At 31.2% G+C, this 22,303-nt stretch overlaps 1 protein-coding gene and 1 long non-coding RNA gene across 2 annotated transcripts; one reads left to right on the top strand and one right to left on the bottom strand.

Moving 5' to 3' along the window:
- The first annotated feature begins 4,298 nt into the window (after positions 1-4,298).
- Positions 4,299-21,444, top strand: LOC132603199 (uncharacterized). Its single transcript, XR_009568003.1, has 3 exons — positions 4,299-4,503; positions 18,716-18,773; positions 18,851-21,444. It is a non-coding gene; the product is annotated as an uncharacterized LOC132603199 (long non-coding RNA).
- LOC132602166 (NAC domain-containing protein 105-like) lies at positions 7,599-13,033 on the bottom strand. Its single transcript, XM_060315152.1, has 3 exons — positions 11,839-13,033; positions 10,025-10,311; positions 7,599-9,417 (listed from the first exon to the last, which is right to left on the bottom strand). Exons 1-3 carry the CDS (start codon positions 12,104-12,106, stop codon positions 8,971-8,973), a joined length of 1,002 nt encoding a protein of 333 aa, XP_060171135.1. The 5' UTR covers positions 12,107-13,033; the 3' UTR covers positions 7,599-8,970.
- Positions 21,445-22,303: the final 859 nt, after the last annotated feature.

Consider the following 22,303-nt stretch of genomic DNA (forward strand, 5'->3'; position numbering starts at 1 on the left):
GAGCCTTCGAATGTCGGCAAGTGTACGTATCCATCGAGTCTGGATTTATGTGCATATGGTTTCTCACGACTCTGCTCGTGCATGGCTCAATGTATCTTTCACTGCGTCCCGGGTCAGGTTCTGTTATCGTGCCCTTCTTCTGCTTTGTTCACTGCGTCCCGGGCCAGGTTCTGTTATCGTGCACATTCCTCTGCATTGTTCACCGCGTCCCTCATAGGCGGGCCGGGTTCTGTTATATGTATATTTATATCATCATGAGTTGGGAGTGGCGGCCAGGATGACACATGATGATTCTGTCCACCACGTCCCGCACTAGAGGGCCGGGTTCTGTTACATGTATATATGACACATGATTTTGACATATGATGATTCTATTTACCGCGTCCCTTATCACAGGGCCGGGTTCTGTTATGAGCACACGTGATATATGATTTTGGTATATGATTCTGTTCACCGCGTCCCTTCGTAAAGGGCCGGGTTCTGTTATCTGTGGAAATATTATATGATTCCGATATGCATAATCTGTGTCCGGAAAGTAAGCATTCTGGTATTCTGTACGTTCTGTATTCCGTCCGATATATGACATCATCTGAGCATTCTGTACGTTCGGTATTCCGTCCGATATATGACATCATTTGAGCATTCTGTACGTTCTGTATTCCGTCCGATATATGACATCATCTGAGTATTCTGTACGTTCTGTACTCCGTCTGACGTGTGACATCACCGGTGTACTCTGTATTTTCTGCACCTCTTCGGACATGCGATCTGTAATTGTAAAATAAGCATTTTGGTACTCTGGTTAACACACTTACTTTCTGTACTCTCTCTGATAGGTGAGACAGGTATGTATGCTTTGTGTCTGAACAATAAGCGTCTGGTACTCTGAATACTGTACTTACTTGTTAGTTCTGTCTGTTTCAGTTATAGTTCTGTTTCTTTGTGATGCATGCCTTACATACTCAGTACATATTCCGTACTGACCCCCTGTCTTCGGGAGCTGCGTTTCATGCCGCGCAGGTACTCCCAGATGAGCCGAAGTTATTATAGAAGATGTTCCAGCAGGAGTTGGCAAGCTCCATTTGCTCCTGGAGCGCTGCCGAGTCAGAGTACATAGGTAAAGGCTTCTGATTGATGTTAGAGACTTTGCAGACAGCGTCGTGAGTATTGGTTGTCAGTCTGTAAGCGGCTCCGTCAGCCGATATGTCGGTCTGTGTTATGTACTGAATTTTGTATGATTATAGATTTGTTCGGCTTGGAAGCTACGAGAAAGAATATTTCTGGAAAAAAAAAATTTACTATGTATTTTATCTTATTTGATTTAAAAAGTTTGACGTGATTTTATGTGCAGCAAGAGTCTGAGGGTTCGCTCGGCCCTAAGTAAGGGTCGGGTGCCCATCACACCCTAGTAAGGTCGGGGTGTGACAGCAAAAGTTTCATTCCCCTCAATGTTTCTTTTAGTCTTGTGAATTGGCTAAATTTACCTTAGACATCACATAATTCATTGAAATAATTTCATCTCACAACAGAGATGCTTTATCACTTTATGTCTCAAACGGATATGTAATATTACCAGAAAGTTTTATTTTTTCACTACATCTAATGTTGCTTGGCAACCACAATATATAGTCACGTTGGTTTTGTCTCAACCTCAATACTTACTAAAAGGTATCTTAGCCTCATTACCAGCTAACTCCAAACCACAAACTCAAATTTCATTATGGTCTACTTGGCTGATTTTCATATTATTACACCCCACCAATGGTAAACAAATAACCACACATGAATTTTGAGATCCCCTTTAACATCATTGTACCGCTCTAGTACAACAACTATTAATTCACTATAACACTTTTTCATTAATTGCTTCTTTTCAAAATAATGCACAAAGAGAAGAAAAAACACCATAATATATTTTAGAATCATTATCAACAAGATAAATAAAAATCTTCATCAAAATATTTTTCTTCTCTTGTTCTTTGCTTATCCTCAAAATCTTTATTTCCAAAAACGTTTTGAATGACAAGACCAAGTGAAATATTACCACTTTTAAAAATTTCTCAACATAACTCTAGTAAGACATCGTGATCCCCATGTTTTCAAACAATTTAAGATTAAAGAATAAAATTATCACAACTCATAAGACACCGTAACCCTCACATTTTTAAAATTTTAAGATAGGGGAATAATATTTTCATAACTCATAAGAAGTATTACTATTTCTCATAAGACATTTCATCTTATAAATAACAAGCTAATAATATAATTTGACTCAAATAATCATATAAAATTTACTCACCCAATGATATCATCAACAAATATTTTAAGAGAGGAATATGAGGAAACTAAGTATTAATACTAATATTTCTTCATTTATTTAAAAAATAGTAGACACAAATATATTATGATTACAATATCTATTGCTCACCAAAATAGTATTTTTGGTTGAACAACCTTACCAAATGTGAGTTTAAGAAGAACTTTTCTTTTTCAAGGACTACTCAAATTCTAGAATCACCAAGATGAATAAATTCTTCTTCTTCTTCTTCTTCTTCTTCTTCTTCTTCTTCTTCTTCTTCTTCTTCTTCTTCTAAACCACAAAATTATTTGTTAGCACAAAGATGCTTATTAGCACCATGGTTTAACACTCAGTCTCTCATATTAGCCATAAGATTCACTTGAGAAATAATCACAACAATTATATCATTTGCTAGACAAATTTATTTTTACTTAGCGGGATTATCAATTCTCCGAATCTCCTCTAAATTTTAAGAGCATTAATGACTTTATTTGCTACACACAAAATAATAATCATCTTGAGATTAGCCATGACTTATTATTACATGGAAATAAAATGTATATACCCCGGTAAAAAAGATCGGCTAAGTCACCATTTAATTAACTACACATTTTGGTCCAAGAATGTATCATTTGCTTACCCATTCTTGTAACTCATTTCTAATTCAATTTTAATTACGCTTGACTATCAAAAGCATAGTGAAAGCATACATGAATGTTGTCTAACAATTATAAATGATAATAAAAACTTAATTGCACAAAATAATTTCTTGTGCCGCTAACCAAATCTATACATAGTTATAATAGTCCAATACCAACAAATACTTATAAGCCATAATAAATTAATCATTCTTCCACCTCAAAGGTTCATAAATCACATACAATGATACACATCCACACACGAGAATTTGTTTAGAATTGAAGACAACTTAAATTCATTAGCCAAAAAATTAACATAGTTTAGAGACTTAATCTCCAAATAAAAGTCTTGAATTTGTAGGAAAAGAAAGCTACAATACTTCAAGTATTCAATTTTTTTTTGACCCAAACGACAAAAGCATGATTAATTTCAGCGTCTAAAGTAATAAATTACATTATCCAACATAAAAATTGTCACCACAAAATCTCAAACTTATAGAACACCATAGTAAACCCACTTATAACTTTCACTATTCAAACTTAAAAGTGTTGAATAAAAGTATAAATTAATCATATCAAAATCACTACTACTTCCCTTTTAGATAGTTATCCATATATTTTCCATTATAATGTAGTTCAGAAATATACCTGGAACTTAGACAGATTGCACTAAGTTATTCTCTTTCTATTTTTCCGTAAGAATTAATAGAGTGAGAAATATCCTTAAGATTGTTGGAAATCGTACGGAAAATACTTGATTGATCACGAACCTTATCGGAAAATACTTGATTACGATACGAACCTTGCAGGAAATTTTTGAACAATCTCATAGCTTGAGGGATGTCAATTAAGACACTGTCCTTAAGAATATTTCACTCGGTATGCGTGTATCCCCAATATTCAATAAACTCTTCTAATATAAAACTAGGAGCCAGAACATAATAGAAGAAGAAGTACAGTTGAACAAATGTACTATCAGAATGAAGTTTCATCCACTCAGCCACGGTTAAAGGAGGATTATTAATCTTTTTAAAGACCAAAGGTCAAAGGAATAAATATAGGCAATGAAAGACAAACGTTAGGAAATTAAATGGCTATTAAAATCAAATTGAAGAGTCTAACATCAATGCAATATTCCATAATACAAATTCCATTTAAGAAAATAATTGACCTCTTAAAGACCTATTAGTGTAACATCGTGATAACAAACGTAGACAAGGATTTTGGAATATTTCTTTTTGAGATATTAAATCATTTTCTCAATATCTTTTCCCCCTTTGTTGTGACCACCCCTAAAAAACAGGCCACTCAAATCTATCTATATGTGGGCCAAAATGATGTGTGGGCTAAGATCAAAGGGTGTTTTATTTATATCCACACATATGAAGGGAAAAACCACAAAAAACGCAACAAGAAAAAGTAGAAAGAAGTGGCTTTGTGTGTAATACAGAGACTGTGTTATGAGCTGAGTAACAGAGAAAGAGATAGATGAAGAAGGAGAAGGAAGAGTGTGATCCAAATTGAGAAAAAGGCTGAATTTATAGCAAGTCAACATGAAAGAAAAAGGTGTGTTTTGCTATTTTTGGTAGTTTTTAATAGTTCTTTCTTTAATTATATTCTCTCTCTGTCTCTCTCTTTTAAATTTTAGTTACATGATTTATATTTTCTAGTTGAAACATTTACAAAAAACTAAATATGTATCAATGAAGTAGACATATCAAGAAATAACAAATTTCATAGTAAAAAAGAAAGATAATATATAGAAAGTTAAAACAACAAAAGCTGATTCAACACTAACCTTATTAAATTCGAATATATATGAACAAATCGGTCTGACGTATGGGATGGGTTGCTTCTTTAGAGAATATTGACCTATTGGTCAATCATTAATTTCTCAATTAAAAATTCGAGTCACCTTTGGTATCTCACAACTTTCTCTTTCCCTTCCTGGCCCTCATGATCATTGATGTATTAATTTAATAAAAAAAATAGAAACTAGGATAAAAAAAGATGCTATATTTGGAGCGGAAAAGGGCCAAATATACCCCTTTACTATTGGAAACAGACCAAATATACCATTCGTTATACTTTGAGCCAAATGAAATTTTTCTAAATATCCAGTTTGACATGAAAGCTACAAGAATCTCAATTAATCTTTGTTGGAGGATACACTTCTTAAGTTTTATCCAAGTGAGGATAAGGTTGCATTTGTATTTGGTTTTTTTAACTTACGTTGAAATTGCTTAGGCTGTGCTATTCTAGGTAATGTTATTACTTCATTCGAAAAAGGAAAAAGGGAGAAGCTAAAGTAACAGAACATGTTCATCATTCAGTTACAGACCTGATTGCTATATACATGTATTTAAAGAGTAATCAGAATGGTGGTGTGGTGGTGCTGATGGTGGCATTGGTAGTGAAGGGAGACGAGATAGTAGTTGTGGGTGAAGAAGGGGAAGAGAGGGGTAAGTGAGTTGGGTGGTGAGGTGGCATGACATGTGTTGTCCACCTCGCTGAGTTGTCAGTGTCACGTCACATCCGGTGTCCACCTTGGACAATTTTAACGGAAGAGGGGTATATTTGGACCCAAAGTATAACGGCAAGGGTATATTTAGATCCAAAGTATAACGAAGGGTATATTTAGCCATTTTCCAATAGTACACGGGTATACTTGGCCCTTTTCCGTATTTGGAATATGACTTGCAATAGTACACAGGTATATTTGGTCCTTTTCCGTATTTGGAATATGACTTCCGATGGTACACGGATATATTTGGCTATTTTCCAATAATACACGGGTATATTTGATCACACATTAAAATAGCTCTTATGTAGAATACAGTTTCTAGACCTGCTCCATGTAGATCTTGACTTGTAGACGTACGATGAAGCATAAATGTCAAAAAGTTTTGTGTTTTCTCTATTAAAAAACTGATTCAGAAGTTTTCTGTATAAAACCTGGTATTAAAAGTTAGGTGGGCCCTTTTACACCAAGTTTTCTAATGTATTCAAAACCTGGCATTAAAAGTTAGGGTGGTCCTTTTACACCAAGTTTTCTAATGTATTAATGAACTAGCATTAATGCATGCACGGATCAAATATGTCTATTCATTTTAATTAGTCAATTTTTAAGATTTGTATTTTAAAAATAATTTTAAAAAACATTCTAATTGTTATTATATAATAGCAATATATACAAAATGTATTTTATGTACCATTACTTTAGTTATAATTAAAAAAATGGAGTTTAAAATTTAAAAACATATGATGGAATTAAGTCTTTGATATGGAAAGAGTTGGACTTTTTTCTCATTGTCATGATAATGAAAGTTGTCCATCGATGTGAAAAAGAAAATTAGTAAGAATATGATGGAAATTTAATATTTTGATTCTAGATTTTTTCTTTTAAATTCTTTAATATATTATATGTATATCGACATGTTGATATTTATTTCAACTAATTAACTGTTCAAATCCAAACATAAGAACCATTGTTGTATATATTGAATTTTTTAAAAGCAAAACTAATAAAATATTTTTATTAAATTAATTAAAAAATATATTATAATTTTTTATATTAACGATTATAGATAAAAAGAATTGTTACAAAGAAATCAAAATTAGAAAGATATATGTTATATCGCAAATCACCAAATTTTAATGTCGAAATGAAAATATAAAGTAATACATTTTATAATGTGAAGAAACAATAATCAGAGAATGCAAGAGAGAGTAAAATAAGTAAAGTATTGACAAAGAAGGAAAACGGGTATAAAAGTCACTCCCTCCGTTTACTTTTACTTGTCCACGATCAAGAGAAAGAAATTTCTGTTCTTATTATTAATTTTACCCTTCATATTAATTACTCATTTTCAAAATATTTTCGAAGGCTATTGAGACTTACACCAATAAATATGAATATTATGGTAAAATATATACTCCCTCCGTCCCATATTACTTGTCCCTTTTCCTTTTGCACGCCCCTTAATAAATCATAAATAAAAGGTGTATTTTACTATCTTACCCCTATTTCTCTCTAATAAATACATTCTAATCAAAATTGACTATTTTCAAGAACATTTATTACTAAGGGTAAGATGGAAAGATTTAATTAATTTTATCTTGGTTTTGTAAATGAACAAGTAATATGGACATATATTTTTAGTAATGTGGCCTAGTAATATGGGACGGAAAGGATAAGATGGGAAAAATTTAATTAATTTTCTCTTGATTTTATAAATGAACAAGTAATTTGGACATATATATATATATATATATATATATATATATATATATATATATATATATATATATATATATATATATATATATATATATAAAATGTTAAGTACTTCATTTATGAACAAGTAAAAGTGCACGGAGGAAATAAATATGTGTCGGAGAATTAAATTTGAAGTGCGTAATGTTGAGTGCTTCATTATGAACAAGTAAAAGCGCACGGAGGAAATAAATATGTGTTGGAGAATTAAATTTGAAGTGCGTAATGTTGAGTACTTCATTTATGAACAAGTAAAAGTGCACAGAGAAAATAAATATGCGTCGGAAAATTAAATTTGAAGTGCATACGTGTATACATGAAGATAGAATAAATATTAAGTACTATGACATATGTCTACGTGGATAAAAAAATAGTTGGTTAAAGTGTGCAATTTATATAGCTTTTGGTACAAACATTCATTGCGTGTACAAATTTTAAAGCTTGTCGTACAAGCATGGGAAGCTGTGTTCGTACTCCACCGCACTTATTTATATTAGAAATATGCACAATCTTAAGATTCTGCTGGGATGACTATCCCAACAATCATGATAAATCGCCAGAATTAGACAACGAAATATTCTCTCCGTTCACTTTTACTTATCCACTATTTTTAAAATAGATTTTCATTTTTACTTGTCATTTTTCACATATCAAGATAAGACAATATTTTTTTCCTGTTTTACCCGTAGTATTAATTACTTACTTCAAATCATTTTTTAAAGCCAATAAAAATATGCATCAATTAATATGGGTACATTGGTAAATTATGTATTTCATTTATTATTTCTTAAACAACGTGAAAAGTCCAAAGTGGACAAGTAAAAGTGAACGGAGGGAATAAATATGATTACGACCAAAACTAAGCGTTGTTCATGATTAGAGTTGAATAGGATTATACTTATCTTTCTAGCTACTAGTTTTATTTTTGTAAATTATAATTACATACTAGTACTCATTAATTACTTAATTTTTTTTTACTGTATTTAGTATTTGAAATTACATGATGGCGTAAAAAGTATCTTTACTGACAATGTACGCACAAAACTCAAATTAAACTCTTATTTTATTAGGTACATATTAGCTTTCACCGGTATATAAATACTGGATAACTCTTGCATGCCTATCAAAATTTAAGAAAGAAAAAGACTTGACCTAGGAGCGACGAAGCATCACAACTGTTATTATAATTATATATGAGATAGTTTTTGTAATATATAAGCTTTAAAGAAAGATAAGCATCCAAATTTAAAAAATGGAGCAAATTAACCAATGAAAACAGAATAAATTTGAAAGGAAAAAAAAAGAAGTATTCTCCAAATGTGGTTAAAGGCCACCATTTACGTCCCTCTTGCAGCTTCCAATTTTTCCTCCAAATTTCCTTCTATGTATTCTACCTTTTGCTTCATACTCATCAGCTGCCTTTAACTTCATACAAAACTCCACTTTTATTCTTCTTGGAGACCGCCACTACTACAAAAATGCCAAAACCGACGTACCCAGACAATGGTAGGATACATTTCTACAAGTAGATCATTGGTGTTTGTTGGTTTAAGACATTAATTTTTTTTTTTAATTTTAGAAAAACTGACCTCCAGAGGTCCGTTTCCACTTTTCTAGTTTTTGGCACTAAAAATCTTTTTAAAAAATCGTAAATTTTCCGACTTCTTTTGAGGTCGGAATCTGGAGGTCAGTTTTGGCAATTTTCTTAAGAGTACGCAGTTGGGTAACCTTCAGGCACTTGGCTCATATAATTATGATCATGGTGAGAAGTATACATAGTTGGGTTGGCTCATATAATTCTGATCATGGTGAGATGTATACATAGTTGGGTTACCTTCAGGCACTTGGCTCATATAATTTTGATCATGGTGAGAAGTATACATAGTTGGGTTACCTTCAGGCACTTGGCTCATATAATTCTGATCATGGTGAGATGTATACATAGTTGGGTTACCTTCAGGCACTTGGCTCATATAATTCTGATCATGGTGAGATGTATTCATAGTTGGATTAAAGGTGAATGGATTGAAACTTGATGTTTGGCTAAATATTGGATTGGGAGGATCATTATGATGCGTTGTTGAACTTGGGTTGCTAGGAATTGCTTCAATAGGCAAATCATTATTCGACGATTCTAACCGTGACTTATTGTTTGGAGGACTTTTCTTGATGAATCCCTTGCATATAACCCATTCTTGATATGCCTGCGAAATTAAATTCCAAATAAGTTACTTCCTATGAAATTGAATTCAAAATCAGTTAAATCCGAAGAATTCCAAGCTGGTTAGTAACAAGTAAAAACATGTAGAGTCAAACAGTAAATAAGAAATAATAAACTTTGGTTCTCAAATTTAATTTGCAAATTTGTTATATACGCACGTTAATTATTATGCAGACTTAAAATTTTTTACTATGATAGAGGCACAATAGTTGTGTGAGACTCCATTTTATTTTTGACACTTATAGTGAGATTCATTTACACACTTTACATTTCACTCATCACTCACCACTCACCACCTCTTTCGTGAGTCCACCCCTCTCCTTTCACTAGTCTAAGTCTCTAAGACCACGACTTTGTGTGGCCCCAATAACAGTGAACAATTTTAAAATACATAGTCATAATTTACATAGGAGTACTGTTTTAAAAAAGGACCCGTTCTTCTTCTTCTTCTTAATTTCCTAGGGTCAAAAGAAGCAAACCAAGTTGCAAAGAATGAAAGACAGAGATTAAGCAATACCTTTTGCATAAATAGTGCTACTAGTAATTATAATAATCCATTAATTAAATAATAATACTAGGAACTAATTAACCTGAGGCTGATCAGGAGGTCCATGTTGGGAGGTTAGGAGACGATATTCATAAGCAGTCCAATTAGTTCTCTTTCCTTTAGGAGCTCTTCCTTCATAGAAAGCAAGGCTCCTCTTTGTACCTATTTGCTCCCCATTCTTTGAAAACACTGCCTTATCTAATCCTGATGCCTTCCAGTATCCAGCTTTTGTGGCTCTATGCATCTTTGTTCCTGTCTTATATTTCCTGTTATTAAGAACGAAATAATACCAATCTTCTTGTTCTTCATATCCCAGTATTTTAGCTTTATCTGTAACAAAAAAGGTTACTAAAATCATCTAAGTATTTAAATATTAGTATATATAATCAGGAAAGACAATACCTAATACCTAGGCAATAAGACTGAACAATGTGATAGTCCTTCGATGCAATCCAAGTCATGATAACGTAATCACTCTAAAAAATTAGTTAAAATAATTTGTTTACTTTTATTTTCATTATTAACTCACAAATTAGAAGGAATATATATGGGTTAAAAATAAAAAGAAAAACAAACTTAATTGTAGCTAGCTTGCAAAGTAATGGAGCCGCAAATATGGGCTTAGCCATTGGGCCTACCCAGTCCAACCCGTCATTTGATGAGCAATTCGCAGAATTGCTCTTCTTTTGGGGTGGTCTTTAACTTTTGGCCCTCAAATTGGTGATCTTTAATTATTGTTCTTCGCCTAAAATCCATGAGTTTCGGGTTCGAACCACCGTTCAATCAAAAAAAAAATTTGAATTTTTTTTTCTCAAGACAGAGTTTGAATTTCACTCTGCCCCCACCGGCAGACTTTAAGTTATGCTTAACTAAAAGTCTGCCGCCTTGAGGCATATATATATATATATATATATATATATATATATACAAACTTTTAAGGAGTTTTTCCTTAAAAGTTTTGCCATAGAGTTTTTCCTTAAGGAGTGTATGCTAGATCCGGCATACACGCCCCCAGTCCTGCCTTGCGAATTTTTTTATTTTATTTTATGCCTGAGCGGGGGTTCGAACCCAAAACCTCAGGTATTCGCCCACCTTTCCAAGCGAAGGGCAAAATTTAAAGACCACAGAGATGAGAGCCAAAATTTAAAGACCATTAATATGAGGGACAAAATTTAAAGACCCCCCCAAAAGAAGGACAATCCGCACAAAAAAATGTCATTTGATAGCGTTGGACTAAAAATTTTGGAACCCATCTTAAAACGAGTTTTTCCTTTGGATAAAGCCCTTTTTGCCCATGAGTCTGAGTTGGGCCGGCCTGTGGGCCTACTAAAAAAAATTGATCAAAAACTATAAAACTAAAAAGAAAGCAGAGTACTAAAAGTCACAAGACGAGAAGCACTCAAAACTCAAAGTCGATATAACCCATTATTTATTCATATTGCAAAATCTAAATATCAAAAGTAGTAAAGTGCAGATATAAAGTTATATATTATATTTATACAGTATCTAAACTATAATCTCTAAGTTCTAATCAAATTGAAATTATTAGATAATTCTTACTTAGTAAGTAAGTATTATTGGGATAATTTAATTTTAGTTTGAGACTTAAATGGCAACACCATGTAATACTGTTTTTTAAATATTTATATTAGCATTTTTAGATCAGAATTTAAAGGTAAAAAATTGTGAAAAATATTTTTTATAAAAAAACTGGGCTGCCCTGGCCGCAACCCTCATAGGAATGGATCGTGCCCATCAAAATAATTGGTCAATCCGGCCTAGCCCACAACCCACATAGGAATGAGGGTAGATGCATGTTCTAAAGCTCACCAAAAATATTCAAAGAAGGAATGTTACCTTTGATGTCCCAGGGCTCCAGACCGGGCTCAATATCAGGGATGAAAATGAAACCGTCATCAGGCTCGGAATTAACCCATTTCTTGAGGTAATATCCAACAAGTTCTTCTTCAGTAGGATTAAATCTTACACCTGGAGGAGGCTGGGGAATCCCCTGATTTTCCATCTTGATCTTGCAAATACTGTATATAATTGTCCAAATTCGAAAAGAGTCAGAAATGTTGCAAAAAGCGAAGAAGAAAATTAAGAGAAGACAAGAAAATATCATCCTCCCTTTTAGGCAATTCTTATCTTTTCACCCAACAGAAAGACAAGGAAATTTGTCGAGGAAAACGAAAAGAAATGAAGTGGCAAATAGTTATAGACACACACAACAAAAAGGGGGCAAAAAAAAAAAAAACCGTTTCACACACACAATGACCGTCACACGACAACAACAACATACTCAGTATAATCTCTATAACCATTTTCACTTCATGATGAATAAATTAAATGACCAAATCCCTTTTTCTCAGCTAATCAACTGAGCTCATTGGAATGAAAACAACAGCAACTCTAAATGAGCTCATTGCAATGGCAACAAAAACGCACCCTAAATGAGCTCATAGCAATGGCAACAACAACATACCCTTAATAAGCTCATTGGAATGAAAATAACAGCTAACGAAACCCACAAAACTGATATATTAAGTACAAATATTGGAAATAATGTGGTCTGTGGAGAGGGGGGCTCATAACGGAAGCGTAATACTAACCAGAAAAATGAAACGTGAACTCTGAGAGAGAGAGACCAAGGAACTAAGTAGAAGGAAGTAGCTTTGTGTGTAATAGAGAAACTGTGTTATGAGCTGAGAGAGAAGAGAGAAAGAGATCAGATGAAGTTATGTGATTCAAAGGGCGACATACTGTATCTATAATTCAAAGAGTATAGTGCACTTCTTCCCACATCAGCTACAAAAAGACTGATTGAGCCATTTATATTCGTAAATAGTAATGAAGGTGCTGAATAGCTTGAAGGGCCTTGGGATTGGGAGAGAAGTTACCCTAGATTGAACGATAATGTATGAGTGAAAGTGAGAAAATGTATGAGTAACCCTTATATATAGTGTAGGTAAAGCAAGTAGTAGTTCACGCGCGTACATATATGCATCGCAATTATTGGACCACATTCTTCAAACAATGTGTGGGCCTCGTAGTAAAGAAATCCATCTCCTTATCAAATAGATTTTTTAAGTTTATATACTTATAACTTATATATAACTCAAGTTATTTATAGCTTAATTTTTTTTTAAGTTTATAAATTCGTATATAAATTTATATATTTACGGACTATGTAGTAAAGAACTCCATCATCTCTTACCTGGTCGCGGCCACATTCTTCAAACAATGTGTGGGCCTCGTAGTAAAGAAATCCATCTCCTTATCAAATAGATTTTTTAAGTTTATATACTTATAACTTATATATAACTCAAGTTATTTATAGCTTAATTTTTTTTTAAGTTTATAAATTCGTATATAAATTTATATATTTACTGACTAACAGGCTAACAACAAACATATACTCTCTCTCTATATATATATATTAAGTTATATTCTTAAGTTATATTACATATACCTAAAATATAGTAAGAACATACTTATACATATCAATATACTTAGGTTATATATATATATATATATATATATATATATTATATGCTTAAGTTATATTACATATACCTAAAATATAATAAAAATATATTTTATATATCAATATACTTAGGTTATATAACTTTTATACATATATACCTAAAATATTACATATATAGTAAGAATAAATATACTTAGGTTATATAACTTATATATACATATGTTTAAGTTATATGTATACTAAATCTAGCACTTATCCAGTGCTTCACTCAATCTTATTTGACCATGTGTTCCTTCCTTAATATTAAATATATTTTAAGAATTATATACATAATATATCAAGTTTAGTCGGGTGATCATGTGTTCACGTGACCCATTTTTCCTACTTAAATTCGCCCCGGCCACCAAGCTAGTCAAACAATACTAGAACTCTCTGAAAGAGTAAAACAAGAACAAAGATATCCAACAGCCACAATACTCCAGAACATATTGCCCCTACAAAGCTTCTATTCTTACTTCCCTTTCGGACATTCGATGCAAAGAATGAGCACATCATGAATACTGAGTTCACAGAAACAAAAAGTTTACCACAGTAAGCAGATGGCTCAACAAAATTCAACAACCAGACTAATACCTTCACTCTAATCATCAATGGACTCACATACACAGCAACAACTTGGGTGCCTTCTAGGAGGAGACTCATTTTTTAAAGAGTCAAAACAATGACCCGTGTCCTGCAACCGCTATAAATGAGTAATGGGCGTTCAAACACGCATATGAAACAGCAAAACCAGGCTCAGGGGCGGCTCAAGGCCTAAGCCACTAAGGCAATGGCTTTGTGCCCCCAAATTTTTGGGGCCCCATTTTTATTACTTCCTTCTCCCCAATTTGTCGGACACTTTTATCTTAACAAACTTCTTAATTTTGATTATGTGCTTGAACATAAAATTTTTAAAATTTTCAATATAAAATTTGCATATTTGGAAACTATTAAAAAGCACTATAAGTCGCCATAATTAATAACTTAAATTATTTAGAAGATATATAAAAAATTACGGTCAAAGAACAACTCGTTTGACTCTCGAAAAGCGAAAAATGTCAAACAAATTGGGACGGAGGGAGTAATAAATTGGGACAGAGGGATTTTATAAGATAAAAAAAGGAGAAGAAATTATTTTAATCACGTGATTGATTAGCTATATTATCAGTTGATTATTTTTTAGAATAGATTGATTTGAAGAAAAAAAATGTTAACAACTTTGCATTGTTCTTGATGATTATAAAATAGAAATTAATGAATACGCATCTAAAAAAAAATATACTTTAAATAAAAAATTAGGGCCTCTCTCTAAAATTTGGCTTTAGGCCCCTAATCTTGTTGAGATGGTCCTGACCAGTCTTGAAGGAAAAGACATTAGAATGAACCCTCATCTGAACTAGGAGTCCCTTCTCACAACTTGTACATCTTATCACACTTGCATTTTGTGAAAAAACTAGAAGCAATTGGTGAAAAACTGATGCAAAAAGTTAGGATAGATGAACAATCCAAAGGTGTCCCTGATAATAGAGATCACGTTAGACAGTTAAACCAATTAGATCCGCTGTTAATAGAGGCGAATCCAGGATTTTAAGAGGATGGGTTTACCTCGGTAAAAAAAATTTAAGAAAAAAGACACAAAAGTGCATTTAGTAGGGTTTCATCTGACAACCTTAAGGTATTAAACCGACACTTAACCAGTGATCCACATAGTTTAGTTTGACCATATGTTCCTTCAGTTAATATTAGATATATTTTAAGGATTATATACATAATATATCGAGTTTTGTCGGATAATCATGTGTTCACGTGACCCAAATTTTCTATATAGATTTGGCCCTGCTTATATATTTATATTTTTTTTTTTCTACGTGGGTTCATCGCATTGGTGTATGCTTGCTTTAACATTGTGCCACAATGCTTGAGTTGATATAATGAGCTGGCTCTCAAAAGTATGACACTATGCTCTTTATCACAGCAAAATTGAATGGAACAAACAATTAACTGCACAACTTAAACTCAAAAGATAGAATAAGCACAGGGCCGGCTCAAGGGGCAAGCAAGTGAAGCACATGCTTGAGGCGCCCGCCAAACCTTGAGGCCCTTAACAAATGTTACTGACTTAATTTTGTTTTGTCAAAATATTGAAACTTGTTTTAAAAAGAACAGTACAAAGTGTTCCTGAAAAAGAAGGAAGTAGTTTCGAAAAAGGAAGGCAACTTAAAAGGAGGAGACATTGGAATAATGAGCTTCAAGTGTAAGGAAACATAATCCCTCAATTTCAATTTATGTGAACCTATTTTCTTTTTAGTCCGTGCCAAAATGAATGACCTCTTTTCTAATTTGAAAACAAATTCACTTTATGAAATGATTTACAACCACACAAATATTCAATACTTATTTTGAACTACAAGTTTCAAAAGTCTTCACTCTTTCTTAAATGTCGTGCCCACTCAAATGGGTTCACATAAATTGAAGGGAGAGGGAGTATAATTTACTGGCTAACCATTTACTGGCTAACAATACTTCCTTTTTCGGATGTCTTCCGAATTTATATTTTGTACATATGTTCTTTTCTTTTTCTTATGCGTCTGCATTTTCTGTCAAACAAAATAGAGTATTGAATAATTTTAAAAGCGCTTAATTTTCATATTTTTCCATGCTTTTAAGCATTGAAGTAAGTAAATTGAAGCAGTAAAACTCTATCACGGATTAATTTATTTCGATATCAATCATCAAGTTATTAACATTTTAGAATCTGGTTTTACAGTTCTATATAACTTTTTATTATCTGTTTTTAATGCAAAAATTGATGTCTTACGTAATTTGGTGTCTAATATATATAAAAGGTCTTTCGATAAAGTTTAACTTTAGGCCGCAAACATCATTGAGCCGCCTCTGAGTGTAAGCAACACTCTGTTCACAAAAGAAATTTAAGTTTGAAGTAATTAATTCTTTCTACTTTCATCCCCTCTTGTATGACCTCACTAGATTCTCTATATTAAATAACTAACATAAACAATGCTTTTTGTTTTTCACTTTTACAAAAAACCTCACAATTTGTTTCTACACTAACTAGAAAAATCATGGGAAAACAAAAAAACCACCTAAAAATAGTACATATTTACCAGCATGATTATTATTAACGCATGGAAAAGATTGCTACTATGTGCAGACCAACAGCTTCTTTGTATTCCTTTAGGAGGAAAAGTTAAGTACCGGATGTTATCCCCTCGTTAATATTGGACTAAAAATTGGATTCCACGACTGGAAAAAATTGAGTCGTAACAAGTGTACTTATAAGGACGGAATCCATGTCCCTTCGTCGTTAAAAGGCAGGTTTCTTGTAGTTAGACAATCGTTACTTGGAATTTTATTGGTGCTACTTACCTTGTTTTTGAGAAAAAGGCTGACATTTATAGTAGTCAACATGCAAGTGCAACATAATACGTTAGGATCCTATGCTTATTATATTATTATAGAAAATACTAAGTAGTAGTATTATATTTCATTAATAGAAAATTTAATTATTCTTTTCAATCTTCAAGTTCTAATAAAATTTATAATAAGATAGTGATGTGATTCAAACGAAAGTGTGTCTTCTTTTTCTTCTTGGTTGTAAGTGCTTTTACGCATTACTTAGTGGTAAATTTATTAGTACTACTTACCATGTTTTTGGTGGTTCCGGACTTCCGGTACTAATTATGTACCTGTGAAGTAGACATATCAAGAAATAACAAATTTCATAGTAAAAAAGAAAGATAATATATAGAAAGTTAAAACAACAAAAGCTGAATCTAGAAAATAAAAAAGGTTGATTGATTAATTTTCTAAATGCGTAGAACCCCGATAAAGAAAGAAAGAAAGAAAAAGAAAAAACCTTGAGGTGGTGTTACATTGCTATAGTCAAATCATCGTAATACAATGATACAAATATTTCCCGTCGCCCCCTAACGCCCTCATGCCCGCCCTTAATCATCTCATTCTGATTTTGTTCAACTTGACATTTCTTGCGTGTGATAATTTATTTTATTTGACTTTTTATGTAGTGGGTTTTACAAATGAAATTCTCAAAGCAGACATGATTTTTTTGGGTCTCTTTTTACCCTAATAATTGAAGTTCTTATAACTTTGTAAATGTTCACACATTTTTGTAAATTTTAAGAACTTTAAAGTTTTTTTTTTCATGCCACTAAAATATGATATCATGGATAAGATTATAGTGGTCCCCACACTCATACATATTGGAGTTTTTTTTGTGAAAATATTATTAATTTTTTTTAAATAATGGTTTTCCTTAAAAAATTATTATAGACATGTAATTAAAGAATTATCCTGTCATTCAAATTATATCTTAATATTTATTGAATTAATAACATTATATATTATTTATTGATATTATTTACCATTTATCATTTTCTATTTTAAATTTCCATTTGTTCGATTAAACGTATGCTTTTTTTATTTCCAGTATGTTTTTTTTTATTTCCTGTAATTTTGTGTCGTACATGCTGACAAACATTAGCAATTAACAAAGATTTCAGTTAGAGTATGATTAAGTTTTAAATTAAAACAATAAAGACAAATAACTTATATCATTGTTAAATACTTTAAAAATGCACCAAAAATGCAAATTATAGTCCTTCCGTCTCAATCGAAATGAATTCCGAAGTACGGTAGTTCGTTATTCAAATTTTACATGCTATTCTCTAAATTTCTTAAAAGAACATATAAAGAAAGAAAAGAATCAAGAAAATTGATCTCTAGGTATATACTAAATTTGATTCTTTTAATAACTTTTTCTTGTAATTATTCTCTCTCTCTCCTTTAATTTTTAGTTACATAATTCATATTTTCTAATTGAAAGATTTACAAAAACTAATTATGTACCTATGAAGTAGACATATCAAGAAATAACGAATTTCCAAAGTAAAAAAAGAAAAAAAGAAAGAGGATAGTAAGATACAGAAAGTTAAAGGAACAAAAGATGATATTAAAAATTGATCACTTGGTAGTAAATAGATTGATTCAATTTTCTAAACACTTCAACCCCCCGGGAAAGAAAGAAAAAGAAAAAAACATGTTTTATTAGCTTGCCCTAGGGCCACGTTACGTTGCTATAATCAATCGTACTACAATTATCCACTATTATCTCATTAAGAGTGGATAATTTCTTGCGTGTGATAATTTATTTGACTTTTTATTTTGCAGGTTTTACAAAATGGAATTCTCAAAGCAGACTAGATCAGTCAAACGGATGACTAAGCAGGTCTCCCTACCCCAATTCTCTGTCAAGGTCATCAACCTGTTCATGTGTGATAATTTATTTGAGTTTTTATTTTGCAGGTTTTACGAAATGGAATTCTCAAAGCAGACTAGATCAGACAAACAGATCACTAAGCAGTTCTCCCTACCCCAATTCTCTGTCAAGGTCATCAACCTCTTCATGTGTTATAATCCTGTTTGGTCAAGCTTATTTTTCCTCCCAAAAATACTTATTTTTTCAGTAAGTGTTTATTTGAAAAAAAGTGAGGAGTTTGGCAAGCTTTTGGGAGAAAATAAGTATTTCTAGAGAGTAGCAGAAGCAGTTTTTCAGAAGCTAAAAAAACAGCTTTTGCTCAAAAGCATTTTTTTGAAAAGTACTTTTGAGAGAAATATAAATAGAAGCACTTTTTAAAAGCTTGACCAAACATTAATTGCTGCTCAGAAGCACTTTTTTAATTAATTGGCTAAACACAAACTGTTTTCTCTAAAAATACTTTTAAAAAAATACCGTTTAAACTAAGTTAAACATGCTATTTTTTCAAGAAATTCAGTCGTGGTCGTGTTTAAGGGAAAACGTTTGGTCTATGGTGGGCCCTATACATGTTGGCGCTTTATCTCAGTTTGAAATTTATAGTCTGTTTTGTCAATTTTTTAAAATTAGCTTATTTTAAAAAATATTTTTTTAAAAAATTACTTTTGAAAAAAGCATTTTTGGCGAAAAACAATTTATGTTTGGCCAATTAATTAAAAAAAATACTTTTGAGCAGTCATTAGTATTTGATCAAGCTTTTAAAAAATGCTTTTATTTGTATTTTTCTCAAAAGTGCTTTTCAAAATGGGCAAAAACTGTTTTTTTAGCTTCTGAAAAACTGCTTCTGCTACTCCACAAAAACACTTATTTTCTTCCAAAAGCTTGGCCAAACACTTCACTTTTTTTTCAAATAAGCACTTATTGAAAATATAAGTACTTTTGTGGGGAATATAAGCTTGGCCAAATAGGCTATTAATCACTTTCTCGTCCATTTCTTATTATAGCTGAATATTATATTATACTATTTCATTCTAAATGTTTAATTATGCTTCGAATCTTCAAGTTCTAATAAGGTAACACCTGCAAAACTAATTTTTTTAATCTATATGCATCTATATCTATCCACATATATTAAAAGCACAAATAATTTTCGCTAAAAGTTAAATGATAAAAATATCTTCGAAACGTTGATGGACTTTTATATCCTTTATATTTGAATTATGTCTTCAAAATTAATATCCAAAAATGTAAAAGTATTTGGACTCCCAAGTCCTGTCACCGGTTAAATGTTTGTTTGTGGCCTTGCCCGTGACATGTGAAGGTATTTTTTCCTCTTTTTGTTCTCTGTGTAAATGGCTTTTCAAGGCATCTAAGTACGTACTTCGTGAGTTCGTGTTGTTAAATTTATGCTTTTAGACCTTTAATTTGTACTTTTGTTTTAATTTTTTTTTTCTAAGGTTATCCGTAGGCCTATACGAGTAAATTGTTAACATGTAATTATTGATTCTGATACTTTAGAATACATTCGTTCGATCTGCAACGTTTGTTATAGACAGTTAATCCAACTTATTCAATAGGACTTTTAACACCTAAACCAAATTTTATACATCTGGAAGCTGAGTATGCCCGCGCATGTAACTTGTAAGATTCTGGAGTCCTCCTGTTAATTTCTTAATTTTATGGATATTAATTACTTTTTGCAACCTTTATCATTAAAGACCAGCTTTTTGTTGTTTTTTCCATGTTAGTGACCAAGGATGAGTATGTGAGTAAGATTTTACTTCCAAATATGACCAAGTCTGTGAACACACTAAGGGCCTGTTTGGAAAGCCACCCAGGTAATTGGAATTGGATGTAATTGGGTGTAATTACACAGTTTGGCCTGTTTGTTTGACCAGGTAATTACACAGTTAGGTGGGAATTGGATGTAATTGACAGAGTGTAATTACACTCTCCAATTCTCAAGGGGAGGCTGAGAATTGGGTGTAATTACACCCTGTAATTACAGAGTTACTTTTTAGTTTTTTTTTTAATTTATATTTTTTTATTTCTTTGATTTTCTAATTTTTTTTTTATTTCTATTAATTAATTATTTTTTTATTTTTACTTTTTAATTATTTTTATAAATATATTTTTCTTTTTATATTATTTATGTTTCATTTCCTTTCTTCTCATTCCCAACCTTTACTTCTTGTGGTTCCATGTAATTGCTCGTATTTTTTATTTTATTAATTTAGCATAACAGTATTATTATTCTAATTTTGGAAACTACATCTCTTAATATTAGAAAGAATGAGTCATTAACAAACTTGACATACAGCGAGTGACGTTATTAAAGTAGAATTTTGTTGTGAATGTGGTTATAGACTTATATTTTCCCTTTCTATTGAATTATAGGAGTATTTACTTATGTTACGTTGTAACTTACTTATGTAATGTTGGAATTTGGCATAAGAGTATTATGTTAAAAAAAATTCTTTTGGATTCTTTTGAATTTAAGTTATATTTTCGACTTTAATTTTTTTGCTTTAGTACTATTGACTTTTTATTTCACATTGCTTGTTATTTATTTTTTACTTATAATTGATAGAATTTTTGTTAAACATTTGAAAAATATTGTGGCATTATATTTATAAATATTCCTTTTTTTAAAACATCAAATCCCGTGATGCTTTCACAAAAAAAGTATGCTTTAAAGTTTTATAATCAATTAAATAAAAATATTATTAATTTGAAATTATATATCAACTATTTTTTACAATATTAGTTACAAATATATGATTATTAATTAACATATTTTCAAGAAACAATGTGTTATTAAATAGCTAATTTAATATCATTTATAAAGACACATATTTTTAAATATTAATTTTAAATTTTTTTTAGTGAAGTTTTATTTTTAAATTAAAGTAATTGTGTAATTACACTTGTGCAACCAAACAGAATGCTTGTAATTACACTGTAATTACATTATGACAAACAAACAGGTCATTGTAATTACAATACTGCGTAATTACTAGGTTGTGTAATTACTAGGGTAGTAATTACACCAATTCCAATTACCAGGTGGTGTAATTACTACCCTAGTAATTACACAGCCTAGTAATTACGCAGTATTGTAATTACAATGACCTGTTTGTTTGTCATAATGTAATTACAGTGTAATTACAAGCGTGCTGTTTGGTTGCACAAGTGTAATTACACAGTTAGTTTAATTTTAAAATAAAACTTCACTATAAAAAATTTAAAATTAATATTTAAAAAATATTTGCCTTTATACATGATATTAAATTAACTATTTAATAACACATTGTTTCTTGAAAATATGTTAATTAATAATCATATATTTGTAACTAATATTGTAAAAAATAGTTGATATATAATTTCAAATTAATAATATTTTTATTTTAATTGATTATAAATACTTTTTTTGTGAGAACATCATGGGATTTGATGTTTGAAAAAAAAAGAATATTTATAAATATAATGCCACAATATTATTC

This window comes from Lycium barbarum, chromosome 7 (assembly GCF_019175385.1).
Source record: "Lycium barbarum isolate Lr01 chromosome 7, ASM1917538v2, whole genome shotgun sequence".
In the NCBI taxonomy this organism is placed as follows: Eukaryota; Viridiplantae; Streptophyta; class Magnoliopsida; order Solanales; family Solanaceae; genus Lycium; species Lycium barbarum.